Genomic DNA, 13,066 nt, shown 5'->3' on the forward strand with positions numbered 1-13,066 from the left:
ACCTGGGGCTGAGGCGAGCCAGTAGGTGTGTCCCCAGGGCGCTGACCGGACGGCACCGTCGCTGAAAGCAGACGGGGAGCGGCAGAATCCGTGCGACGACAGAGGCGCAGCTGATTAAGATGCCGGCGCACCTCACCAGAGGCCCCCAAAACCAGATACATAGCGCGGCCGAGGCAGCGAAGAATGCGCCCTTCGAGCAAACGCCGTGAACCTCGATAGTTGCGATAGTATACAACGTCGCCTGGGGCAAAAGCAGGTGGCTGCCGCTGCACAGGAACCTGATGCGGCGGATGTAGCAAAGACATCAAGGTGCGATGAGGGCGACCGTGCAACATCTCAGCCGGCGAGCGACCATCTCGGGGCTGAGAGCGTGAACAAAAAGAGCAATAACGCGTCCTCCCGAGAATGAGACTCTTTCAACTTCAACATCTGCGACTTGAAAGTCCTGACCAAACGTTCAGCGGCACCGTTTGACTGCGGCGAAAACGGCGCGGATGTCAGATGTTGAATACCATTGGCCTTGCAGAATGACTGAAATTCTGCGGACATGTATTGTGGGCCATTGTCGGAAACAATAGTCTGTGGAAGACCTTCAATGCAAAAGATAGCGGATAACGCTGGGATGGTGGCAGATGACGTCGTGGAAGACATCCGGACAACAAAAGGAAAATTACTGAATGAATCTATCACAACCAACCATCGAGCATTCCAGAATGAACCAGCAAAATCGATGTGTAAGCGTTCCCAAGGGGTAGTGGCTTTCGGCCATGCAAAGAATTTCCGCGGTGGTGCGGATTGTTGTTCGGCACACGCCATGCAAGAAGAGCACATATTCGTAATCGCAGCATCGATTCCGAACCAAGTACAGTGCTGACGAGCAAGTTGTTTCGTTCTCACTATACCCCAATGTCCTTGGTGGAGAAGCCGTAAGACAGGACTGCAACGAACGTGGGACCACGACCCTGGACTGATCATTATCAGAACGCAACAGCAAAACACCACGTCGAACAAAAAGTTTCTCCTTGTGAGCAAAAAATCGGTGAACCAACGGATCCTCGATCCGGGACTGTGACAAGGGCCATTGCGTAGCAACAAAACGCAAAACGGTAGCAAGGACAGGGTCAGCAGCTGTGGCTGTAGCTACACGACGAAAATCAATCGGAAACGATTCGATCACGTCATCGGTTTCCGCATCAATGAACATGCAAGCAAGTTCAGAAGAATCGAATGCTCTATCCTCAGCAACAGGCAAACGGGACAACGCATCGGCGTTTCCGTGCTTAGCAGTGGACCGATACAAGATATCGTAGCGGTACTGCGAGAGGAAAATAGACCAGCGAATGAATTTCTCTGCTGTACGTGGAGGTACAGGCTTGTTTGGATGAAAAAGCGATGTCAAAGGTTTGTGGTCTGTGATGATGGTAAGGTGACGACCATACAAGGAATCATGAAACTTAGTACACCAAATACGAGAGCCAAAGCTTCTTTCTCGATCTGTGAATAATTTCTTTGCGCAGACGAGAGCAATTTGGACGCAAAGGCAATAGGGCGATCGTTCGATCCATCTTTGTGCGCAAGCACAGCACCGATCCCGAAATCCGACGCATCCACCATCAACAAAAGGGGCTTCCGGGGATCGAATGGCGTAAGGCAAGTATTGGAAAGCAACGCCGATTTCAACAGGCGAAAGGCGCGTTCGCATTCCGTCGTCCAGACGAACGGAACACCTTTACGGCGTAAGCGATGAAGCGGAGCTGAAATGGAAGAGGCGTGGCGCACATAGCGATGATAATAATTGATTTTTCCCGGCACACTCTGTAGCTGCTTCAAATTCTGCGGCGAAGGCAAGTCTTGTATGGCACGGAGGTGCTCTGGACTGGGATGTATGCCTTGGGCATTGAGTACATGGCCCAGATATGGTAAGTCACGAGCAAAAAACACACATTTGTCCTTCCGCAAGCGAAGACCATTTTGGCGCAAGACCTGAAATAATGTTCTGAAATTGGCTAAATGTTCTTCTTCTGTCTTTCCGGGGATCGCTATATCGTCCAGATAGTTCGCTGCAGTAGGGACCGACTCACAAACAGTTTGTAAATATTGCTGAAACAATGCACGGGCGGATGCACACCCGAATGGCAGTCGTTGGAGTCGGTACAAACCAAGATGCGTGTTGACCACCAAAACGCGCTGGGATTCTTCGTCCACCGGTATTTGCAAGTACGCATCTGCTAGGTCCAACTTCGAAAAATATTTACCCGGGCACAGTTTGACAAAAAGATCTTCCGGGTGGGGTAAAGGAAAAGTTGCAATCACAAGTTGTGGATTCACTGTAGCTTTGAAGTCCACACAAAGTCTCAGTTTTCCGGAAGGTTTCGGCAAAATTACTAAGGCTGATGCCCAGAGAGAAGCCTGCACACGTTCAATCACACCTTGTGATTCCAATTCGTGTAATGTTCTTGCGACCTTATCACGCAATGCGTGGGGAACATTACGCGCTCTGAAAAATTTCGGTTGCGCGTTTACTTTCAGTTCTAAATGTGCTTTATAGTTCTTAGCGCAACCAAGGCCCAGTGCAAAAATGTCTGCAAACTTTTTACATAGACGAGAAACACTGTCTGAAGGCACAGTCTGGTTCACTGATAGGGCCTGATTTACTATAGACAAGTTAAACAACTGAAATAAATCGATACCAAACAAGTTCACTGCAGAAGAAGAACGAAGGACATACAATGACACAAGTTTTGTTTGTCCCTTGTATGTTGCAAGAAGGCTGCACTGTCCTAACACAGGGATTGCTTGTCCTGAATAACTACTGAGCTTAACATTTGCAGCACGCAACGGAGGGGTGCCCAGCTGTTTGTACGTGTCTTGATTGATCAAGGAAACTGCAGCTCCGGTATCGAGCTGGAATGGTATCACGTTGCCATTAATGTCCAACTCTACAAAAAGTTTATTGTCCTGTTGACGACAAGAGCGACTGTCTCGTGCAATGTGAACTGACACTGGTACAGAATCACTTGCGACGTGACGGGAGTTCCTGCGATGTCGACGCACACTATTTGTGGGACGAACACAGTCACTGTTAGAGAGAGTGGCACAGGGCGGAGTGGAATGAACTACATGAATTTCCATGGGCGAAAGTTCACGAGCCTGAGTATTCTTGGTTCGATTCCGATTCCGTCGCGAAGCAAAGGACCTGGAATGGTTGTGAGTGTCCGATCTAAGCTTTTTCTGGCAAACACTTTGAACATGTCCTCTTTTATTACAGAAAAAGCAAATAGCCTGGCGTGACGGGCAAATCTCACGCGAATGTCTAGTAGCACACCGCGGGCATGATTTTAGCACTGCATTTGCTTGCCTGCGCGGCAGCTGCGCGGACGGGCGCGAGGGCTGTTTACTGTTCTGTGCAGCTCGCCCGGCGGGTCGGTTAGTGTGACACACGGCTGGTGAAGTTTCAAATGATTACTGAGCAAAGTCAAGTGTGTCCTGCCGATCCAATATGTCCATCACTTGTTGAAGGGAGGGATTGACTAGTTTCAAAATCTGTTCCCATATACGAACATCAGAAACGTTCTGTGCAATTGCATCACGTACCATAGTATCTGAATAAGGGAGTCCACATTCACACTCAAAAGCACAATCCCTAGTAAGGCCTTGCAAAGTTGCAACCCACTCCCTATTAGTCTGACCTGCTGTACGAAAGAAGGTATACCTTTTTGCAGCTACATTGACTGATTCTTTGAAATATGCATCTAATGCAGACAAAATTTCGTTGTAGGACAGAGTTGCTACATCGCGTCGGGGAAATAATATGACTATCACACGGTACGTGGCCACTCCGACGCAAGAAAGCAGAAAAGGCTGCCGCTCATTACCTTGAATTCTGTAGGCGGCGAGATGGAATCCAAATTGGCGTGACCACTCCGTCCAGCTTTCCAGTGCAGCATCAAACGGACGAAAAGGTAGTGCAACAGCGTGTTGTGGCTACGGTAGCGGTGGAGCGGCGGCTGCCGCATCGTTTTGCATCGCACGTTGACCCTGGACGAGCTGTCCAAGGGCATCCAATAAGGCCTGCGTCTGCTGATTCTGTAAGCGATAAAATTCGGACAGTACATCTGGAGATTGTGGCGAAGCCATGGCAAGTAAATCAGGGCAATATCAATACGAACGCAAAATCCTCGCCGTCAACTTTTGTGGACTGGCAAGACAGCCAATCCACGAGGACGGGAGGCCGAAGGGCACGCGTTTAAGCTCACTCAGGATGGCGTGAGGTCTGGAAAATGACAAGGAATTGAGACTAGCAAAAAAGGTACATAGCTGCTGGAATACTTAACTTTAATCCATAATTGGTGAACATCGGTCTGACGGTACATGCATCACTAGATAAATAGCAATTGATAATGGCGCCTTGCTTGGTCGTAGCAAATGACGTAGCAGAAGGCTATGCTAACTATCGTCTCCGCAAATGAGAGCGTAATTTGTCAGTGAACCATCGCTAGCAAAATCGGCTGTACAACTGGGGCGAGTGCTAGGAAGTCTCTCTAGACCTGCCGTGTGGCGGCGCTCGGTCTGCAGTCACTGATAGTGGCGACACGCGGGTCCGACGTATACTGACGGACCGCGGCCGATTTAAATGTTACCACCTAGCAAGTGTGGTGTCTGGCGGTGACACAACAGATTCCATTTCAGGTATAATGCTTTTATTATGCTTTATTTTTGTTTTCAAGTGTTTTCCATTATTTCTTGCATTTGATGAAGTACTCCATGCAGCTTTTGATAGCATTGATATTCAACTGTATTACATTTTATAACGGAATGAGTATGAAATACTCTTGCTTCTTGCCAGTGTACGCTTTGTAGCCTTAGTGAGAAGAGTAATTTTTCTTGCAAATGCTAAAAATGCGACAACAGTTACTCAAATGCTTTTACACGTTGTTATTATAAGACGTGGTCTAGGGGTAGCGTCTTTGATTCATAATCAAAACGTCTTCGGTCCCGGGTTCGATCCCCCGCCACTGCCTAAATTTTGATAAATAATCAGTATTGGCGGCCGAAGACTTCCAGCATAAGAAGTCAGCCTCATTCTGCCAACGGCCTTACCAAAGAGGGCGGAGGAGCGGATAGAGGTTCAGGGCACTCTCTTGTCCTAGGGGTGGGAAATTGCCCCTAAAGGCGGAAGCATCAGCACTGATCAACGACATGAGGATGCAGAAGGCAATGGAAACCACTGCATTAAAGACATGTAACGTGTATCCACAGGACATGTGGCCTGTAATTGAAGAAGTGTCATGATGATCTCTCCATTGGCAAAAGATTTCGGAATAGTCCCCCATTCGGATCTCCGGGAGGGGACTGCCAAGGGGAAGGTTACCATGAGAAAAAGATTGAATAATCTACGAAAGGATAACGTTCTACGAGTCGGGGCGTGGAATGTCAGAAGCGTGAACGTGGTAGGGAAACTAGAAAATCTGAAAAGGAAAATGCAAAGGCTCAATCTAGATATAGTAGGGGTCAGTGAAGTGAAGTGGGAGGAAGACAAAGATTTCTGGTCAGATGAGTATCGGGTAATATCAACAGCAGCAGAAAATGGTATAACAGGTGTAGGATTCGTTATGAATAGGAAGGTAGGGCAGAGAGTGTGTTACTGTGAACAGTTCAGTGACCGGGTTGTTCTAATCAGAATCGACAGCGGAACAACACCGACAACGACAGTTCAGGTATACATGTCGACGTCGCAAGCTGAAGATGAACAGATAGTGAAAGTGTATGAGGATATTGAAAGGGTAATGCAGTATGTAAAGAGGGACGAAAATCTAATAGTCATGGGCGACTGGAGTGCAGTTGTAGGGGAAGGAGTAGAAGAAAAGGTTACAGGAGAATATGGGCTTGGGACATGGAATGAAAGAGGAGAAAGACTAATTGAGTTCTGTAACAAGTTTCAGCTAGTAATAGCGAATACCCTGTTCAAGAATCACAAGAGGAGGAAGTATACTTGGAAAAGGCTGGGAGATACGGGAAGATTTCAATTAGATTACACCATGGTCAGACAGAGATTCCGAAATCAGATACTGGATTGTAAGGCGTACCCAGGAGAAGATATAGACTCAGATCACAATATAGTAGTGATGAAGAGTAGGCTGAAGTTCAAGACATTAGTCACGAAGAATCAATACGCAAAGAAGTGGGATGCGGAAGTACTAAGGAATGACGAGATACGTTTGAAGTTCTCTAACGCTATAAATACTGCAATAAGGATTAGCGCAGTAGGCAGTACAGTTGAAGAGGAATGGACATCTCTAAAAAGGGCCATCACAGAAGTTGGGAAGGAAAACATAGGTACAAAGAAGGTAGCTGCGAAGAAACTATGGGTAACAGAAGAAATACTTCGGTTGATTGATGAAAGGAAGAAGTACAAACATGTTCCGGGAAAATCAGGAATACAGAAATACAAGTCGCTGAGGAATGAAATAAATAGGAAGTGCAGGGAACCTAAGACCAAATGGCTGCAGGAAAAATGTGAAGACATCGAAAAAGATATGATTGTCGGAAGGACAGACTCAGCATACAGGAAAATCAAAACAACCTTCGGTGACATTAAAGGCAACGGTGGCAACATTAAGAGTTAAATGCAGAGGAGGGAGCAGTTGGGTGGAAAGAATACATTGAAAGCCTCTACGAGGGTGAAGATTTGTTTCATGTGATAGAAGAAGAAACAGGAGTCGAATTAGAAGAGATAGGGGATCCAGTATTAGAATCGAAATTTAAGAGAGCTTTGGAGGACTTACGGTCAAATAAGGCAGAAAGGATAGATAACATTCCATCAGAATTTCTAAAATCATTGGGGAAAGTGGCAACAAAACGACTATTCACGTTGGTGTGTTGAATATGAGTCTGGCGATATACCATCTGACTTTCGGAAAAGCATCATCCACACAATTCCGAAGACGGCAAGAGGTGACAAGTGCGAAAATTATCGCACAATCAGCTTAACAGCTCATGCATCGAAGCTGCTTACAAGAATAATATACGTAAGGATGGAAAAGAAAATTGAGAATGCGCTATGTGACGATCAATTTGGCTTTAGGAAAAGTAAAGGGACGAGAGAGGCAATTCTGACGTTACGGCTAATAATGGAAGCAAGGCTAAAGAAAAATCAAGACACTTTCATAGGATTTGTCGACCTGGAAAAAGCGTTCGACAATATAAAATGGTGCAAGCTGTTCGTGATTCTGAAAAAAGTAGGGGTAAGCTATAGGGAGAGACGGGTCATATACAATATGTACAACAACCAAGAGGGAATAATAAGAGTGGATGATCAAGAACGAAGTGCTCGTATTAAGAAGGGTGTAAGACAAGGCTGTAGCCTTTCGCCCCTACTCTTCAATCTGTACATCGAGGAAGCAATGATGGAAATAAATAAAGGTTCAGGTGTGTAATTAAAATACAAGGTGAAAGGATATCTTTGATACGATTCGCTGATGACATTGCTATCCTGAGTGAAAGTGAAGAAGAATTAAATGATCTGCTGAACGGAATGAACAGTCTAATGAGTACACAGTTTGGTTTGAGAGTAAATCGAAGAAAGACGAAGGTAATGAGTAGTAGTAGAAATGAGAACAGCGAGAAACTTAACATCAGGTTTGATGGTCACGAAGTCAATGAAGTTAAGGAATTCTGCTACCTAGGCAGTAAAATAACCAATGACGGACGGAGCAAGGAGGACATCAAAAGCAGACTCGCTATGGCAAAAAAGGCATATCTGGCTAAGAGAAGTCTACTAATATCAAATACCGGCCTTAATTTGAGGAAGAAATTTCTGAGGATGTACGTCTGGAGTACAGCATTGTATGGTAGTGAAACATGGACTGTGGGAAAATCGGAACAGAAGAAAATCGAAGCATTTGCGATGTGGTGCTATAGACGAATGTTGAAAATTAGGTGGACTGATAAGGTAAGGAATGAGGAGGTTCTTCGCAGAATCGGAGAGGAAAGGAATATGTGGAAAACATAAGGAGAAGAGACAAGATGATAGGACATCTGCTAAGACATGAAGGAATTACTTCCATGGTACTAGAGGCAGCTGTAGAGGGCAAAAACTGTAGAGGAAGACAGAGCTTGGAATACGTCAAGCAAATAATTGAGGACGTAGGTTGCAAGTGCTACTCTGAGATGAAGAGGTTAGCACAGGAAAGGAATTCGTGGCGGGCCGCATCAAACCAGTCAGTAGACTGATGACCAAAAAACAAAAATTATAAGACGTACTACAAAGAGTACATTTTAGCAGAAGTCATTGAAAATTTCGGTGGTCGCCATTAAATGCGAGAGTATGAAAAATGGATGGGAACAAGACTAACGTATAATACGAGTAGTATGCATTTAAATCGAGCAGTTCACACGCAACATAAGCAGTAAATAGACATGAGTCCAGAGAGTGCCACGCGGCGAAACCAGCTTCTGTTGCATATGAAACAAAAAACAAATATGGTACCATTTACTCCACACAATACTACTGTCAAAAAATTGGCAGCTGTTGCGAATCGGAATGCTTAGATTGATGTCGCCGGTCATGTACCTGTGGTACCAGTTCCACAGGTATCTGAAGTACTACCCTCTCCTGTGCATCTTGTGTCTTCTGCAGAATCTGTCATTATTCGTCCACTTGACTGCAAGTGGCGTTTCAAAGGTAGATCTAAGCGTCTTGTACATGGTGGATGGGGACCAGGAAGAACTCAGGGTGTTACATCGATACCCCTAACCAACATGTTCGAGGTACTGCCTTTCTTTGAAACTGAAATTGAGCCAGAGGGACTCACTTCACCTGTTTCGGGGAAACCTGTTTCGACCGGTGTCAAGAGGAGACAAATGCATAGGGGAAGGAGTCGATTAATCGTTGTCAGTTCAAATGTACGGCGAACGATGGTATCCCTTAGAGGAATTGCAGCAAGGGACAGGAAAGGGCACCAGGTGCATTCAATGTTTTTGCCTGGGAGCCTCACTGAACGTACTGAGCTCGGAGGTCATGCCTGGAACATTTCAGCGAATGACGGAGAAGATTGAGAAAACTAGCACTGAGTTTCAACGAAGCTCACAATTTACATCATTGCCCCCCCAGAACTGATCGTGACCTCCTGATCGAGTGGAAGGACTGAACCAGAGACTTCGAAAGTTCTGTGACAAGCTAAGCTGCCACTTCTTGGACTTGCGTCATAGGGTTGAGACCTGTAGGATGTCCCTCTGTGAGTCAGGTGGTACTGTTGTAACGGCGACCGGAACAGTTGAAGTGACGGGAAACGCGGCGGGACCCGCGGAGCGGCCTGCGAACAACAACACAACAGGAGAGGACGGACACGACCAACGAAGGACCTTACGACAACAACAAGTAAGAAAAAACACAGACAAGAAAACCTAATTAGACAACCACGTCCACTCGTAAAGAATACATGAAAGTAAACACGATGTGTAATGCGAGGCAATATGTCCTGAGACGTACGCAAGGTTAGACTAACAGGCTGAGCTTTTTTTTTTCTTTATTTTTATTTTTAAACCCGTTACAGGTAGGCCATCAGCTGCATAGTACGCCGCTATTTGGCCACAGAGAATACAAAAGAGACAAAAGAAGACAATTATAGAATAATTATGGTGGATATATAAACGGAGACATACACTTTTAAAATACATGGAGCCGTTCATGGGCGTAGAGTCCAAGATAAAATTTGTTCAGACACGTGAACACACACAAAGAGACGAAAATTGTCACACGCAAATGGAGGAGCACAAAACGAATAAGACTGGAACACTTGAGCGCAAACGACGTCACACGCAGAAACACGAGGCGATGATCTCTGGCGCGCGAATGTTCACTGAGCGTGTACGACTCCAGGGACCTGCCAAGAGAGGAGGAGGGGGGTGGGAGATGGAGAGGGGAGAGCAGAGATGCCAAAGGCAGGGGAGGTAGGGGGGAGGAAGGAAGGGAGGAAGGGGGAGGGGAAGCCCGGGGGAAGAGGGGTGGAGGAAGGGGGAATGGGGGGGGGGGAAAGGAGAGAGAAGGGAGGGAGGGTGCCCAAAGGGAAAAACATAGGAAGTGGGAGGATCAAAGTTGATAGGAGGGGTAGATGGAGGGGAGGAGGGCATCATCAAGGAGGGTGGAGTGACGGAGACTGGGTGGGATGTGAGAATACAGGCACAGCAGCAGGCGGGGGTGGGAGAGGATGGGTGAGACAAGCAGGTGAGGAGGATCGAGTTTACGGGAGGTGTAGAGGATCCGTATCTGTTCGAGGAAAAGGAGGAAAAGGAGGAGGTGGGGGAAAGGAATTAGGTCGTACAGGATCCACGTGAGGGAGGGGAGACCATGGCGCTCAAGGATCTGAAGATGATGGCAGTGATGGTGGCTGTAGTACTGGTGGTGGGTGTTGACATTGTGAAACGGAGAAAGACACAGAACAGGACAAAAGGACAGTGGCAAACAAGGGACGGGCAAGCAGACAAAAAACAGAAGAAAACAGACGGAGAGGTGACGAAGAAGACTGGGGCAAACCCCCACTCTGCTGCAGCTGGCAGGGGGCACCCGGCTGGCTGGCCGGCGGGGACGTTGCTGCTGCTGCTGCTGCTGCTGCTGCTGCTGTTGGCTGCTGGCTGGGACCGCTGCTGGCTGGCTGGCTGGCTGGCAGGCTGGCAGGCACCTGCAAAACCTATCGCTTCGATTAGTGAACGATGTCACAATCGAAGGGCGGTATTCTTTCTAATTACCGCCGGAGATGGCAGGCTGAGATTTTTTTTTTCTTTATTGTGATTTCAAACACCTTATACAAAGGCGGGCTCTCAGCAGCAGAGTACGCCGCTCTTCAGCCTTGAGTTTGACAATAAGTATTACAGAGAGGTGGCACAGAGAATACAGTCAAAACGGCAGGCAAAAAATGTAGACACTAAAAAACAAAAAAACATGGAGCCGTACACACTGGACGAGAAACCTCACTGACACTAGTTGACACGGCGCACATAACATGGATGATGGCGACGGCACACGTGAACAGTGGTGGCGTGACGGCGAACAAACACTAACCATAAACGAAGGCACACACACGAGACACTGATGGCGATGATCTCCGGCACGCGAATGTTCACTGAGTGTGTACGAGTCTGGGGACCTGCCAAGAGAGGAGGAGAAAGAAGGGGAATGGGAGAGGGAGAGGGGAGAGCAGAGATGCCATGGGCAGGGGAGATAGGGGTAGTAGGAAGGGGGGAGGGGAAGCCCAGGGGAAGAGGGGAGGAGGTAGGGGATGGGGGAAAAGGAAAGAGAAGGGAAGGGAAGAGTGGGGAGGGAGGGTGCCTAAACCAAAGGACACAGGAAGTGGGGGAGGATCAAAGTTGATAGGAGGGGTAGATGGATGGGAGGAGGACATCATCAAGTAGGGGGAGCTGGCGGAAGCACCTTGGGAGAGGGTAAGGAGGGTGGAGAGATGGAGACCGGGTGGGACGTGGGAATACAGGTGCGGGGGTGGGAGAGTATGGGTGAGACAAGCGGATGAGGAGGATCGAGTTGGCAGGAGGTGGACAGGATCCATATCCTTTCAAGGAAAAGGAGGAGGTGGGGGAAGGGGATGAGATCAAACAGGATCCACGTGGGGGAGGGGAGACAGATCCGATAGGCGAGGCGAAGAGCATGGCGTTCAAGGATTAGTATGGATTTATAAAAGGTAGGGGGCGGAGATCCAGGCCAGATGGGTGTAACAAAGGATAGGGCGGATGAGGAATTTATAGGTGTGGAGGATGGTGGAGGGGTCCAGACCCCATGTATGGCCAGAAAGGAGCTTGAGGAGATGGAGTCGGGAGCGTGCCTTGGCTTGGATTGTCCGGAGATGGGGTGTCCAGGAGAGGCGACGGTCGAGGGTGACGCCAAGGTACTTAAGGGTGGGAGTGAGGGTGAGATAGAAATCAAGGAGGCGGAAGGAAGGGGTGGTTTTGCCTACAATGATCGCCTGGGTTTTGGAGGGATTGACCTTGAGCAACCACTGGTTGCACTAAGCGGTGAACCGCTCAAGATGCGATTGGAGAAGGTGTTGTGAGCGCTGCAGGGTGGGGGCAAGGGCAAGGAAGGCGGTGTCATCGGCAAACTGGAGAAGGTGGATGGGGGGTGACAGTGGCAGCATGTCCACCGTATACAAAAGGTACAGAAGGGGAGAGAGGACGGAGCCTTGGGGCACACCGGCGGAGGGGAAAAAGGTGTAGGAGTCTATGTTATGGATGGTAACGTAGGAAGGACGGTGGGAGAGAAAGGCGCCGATGAGACGGATGTAGTTGATGGGAAGGGCGAAGGTTTGGAGCTTGAAGAGGAGACTGGAATGCCATACGTGGTCGTAGGCACGTTCGAGGCCCAGGAAGAGGAATATTGCGGAGCGACGGGAATTAAGCTGGTCGGAAAGGAGATGAGTGAGGTGAAGGAGAAGATCATTGGAAGAGAAGGACAGCCGAAAGCCACACTTGGTAACGGGAAGGAGGCGGTGCTGGCGGAGATGCTGGTGGATGCAGCGGGTGAGGATAGATTCCAGGACCTTGCTGAAGACCGAGGTAAGGCTGATGGGACAGTAGGAGGAGACAGCGGACGGTGGTTTGCCAGGTTTAAGGAACATCAGGACATGGGAGGTTTTCCACAGGTCGGGGTAGTAGCCAGTGGAGAGGACTACATTGTAGAGCCTGGCCAGGGTGGAGAGGAAAGAGACAGGAGCTTCACGAAGGTGGCGGTAGGTGACACGATCGTGACCAGGAGCAGTGTTGCGTTTTGTGCGGAGTGTACCAATGCGATCCTGTGTAGTGATAGGGGCATTGAGTTCCGTGTGTGCAATGTGGTCCAAGTACTGGAAACCAGGTGCGAGGGGAGGGACAGAGGTGACACTTCGATCGCGGACATCCGGGAAGAGGGAGTAATCGAACTGGGGATCGTTGGGGATGGAAAAGGCAATGGAGAGGTAGGAGGCAAAGTGATTGGCCTTACTAAGGGTGTCAGGGAAGGGGTGATCATCATGGTGAAGAGGTTAGTAGGGGGAGGGTTTAGTTCCGGTAGTGCGATGGA

At 48.3% G+C, this 13,066-nt stretch overlaps 1 protein-coding gene across 1 annotated transcript in view; it reads right to left on the reverse strand.

Annotated features, from left to right (window-relative positions):
* LOC124786107 (WASH complex subunit 3-like) overlaps positions 1 to 13,066 on the reverse strand; it is a 79,134-nt gene that overhangs the window by 27,765 nt on the left and 38,303 nt on the right. Inside the window, exon 3 of the mRNA XM_047254240.1 lies at positions 10,535 to 10,679. Within this exon, the coding sequence (XP_047110196.1) occupies positions 10,535 to 10,679 (145 nt within the window). The remainder of the gene's footprint in view (positions 1 to 10,534; positions 10,680 to 13,066) is intronic.

The sequence above is a fragment of the Schistocerca piceifrons genome, chromosome 1 (assembly GCF_021461385.2).
Source record: "Schistocerca piceifrons isolate TAMUIC-IGC-003096 chromosome 1, iqSchPice1.1, whole genome shotgun sequence".
NCBI lineage: Eukaryota > Metazoa > Arthropoda > Insecta > Orthoptera > Acrididae > Schistocerca > Schistocerca piceifrons.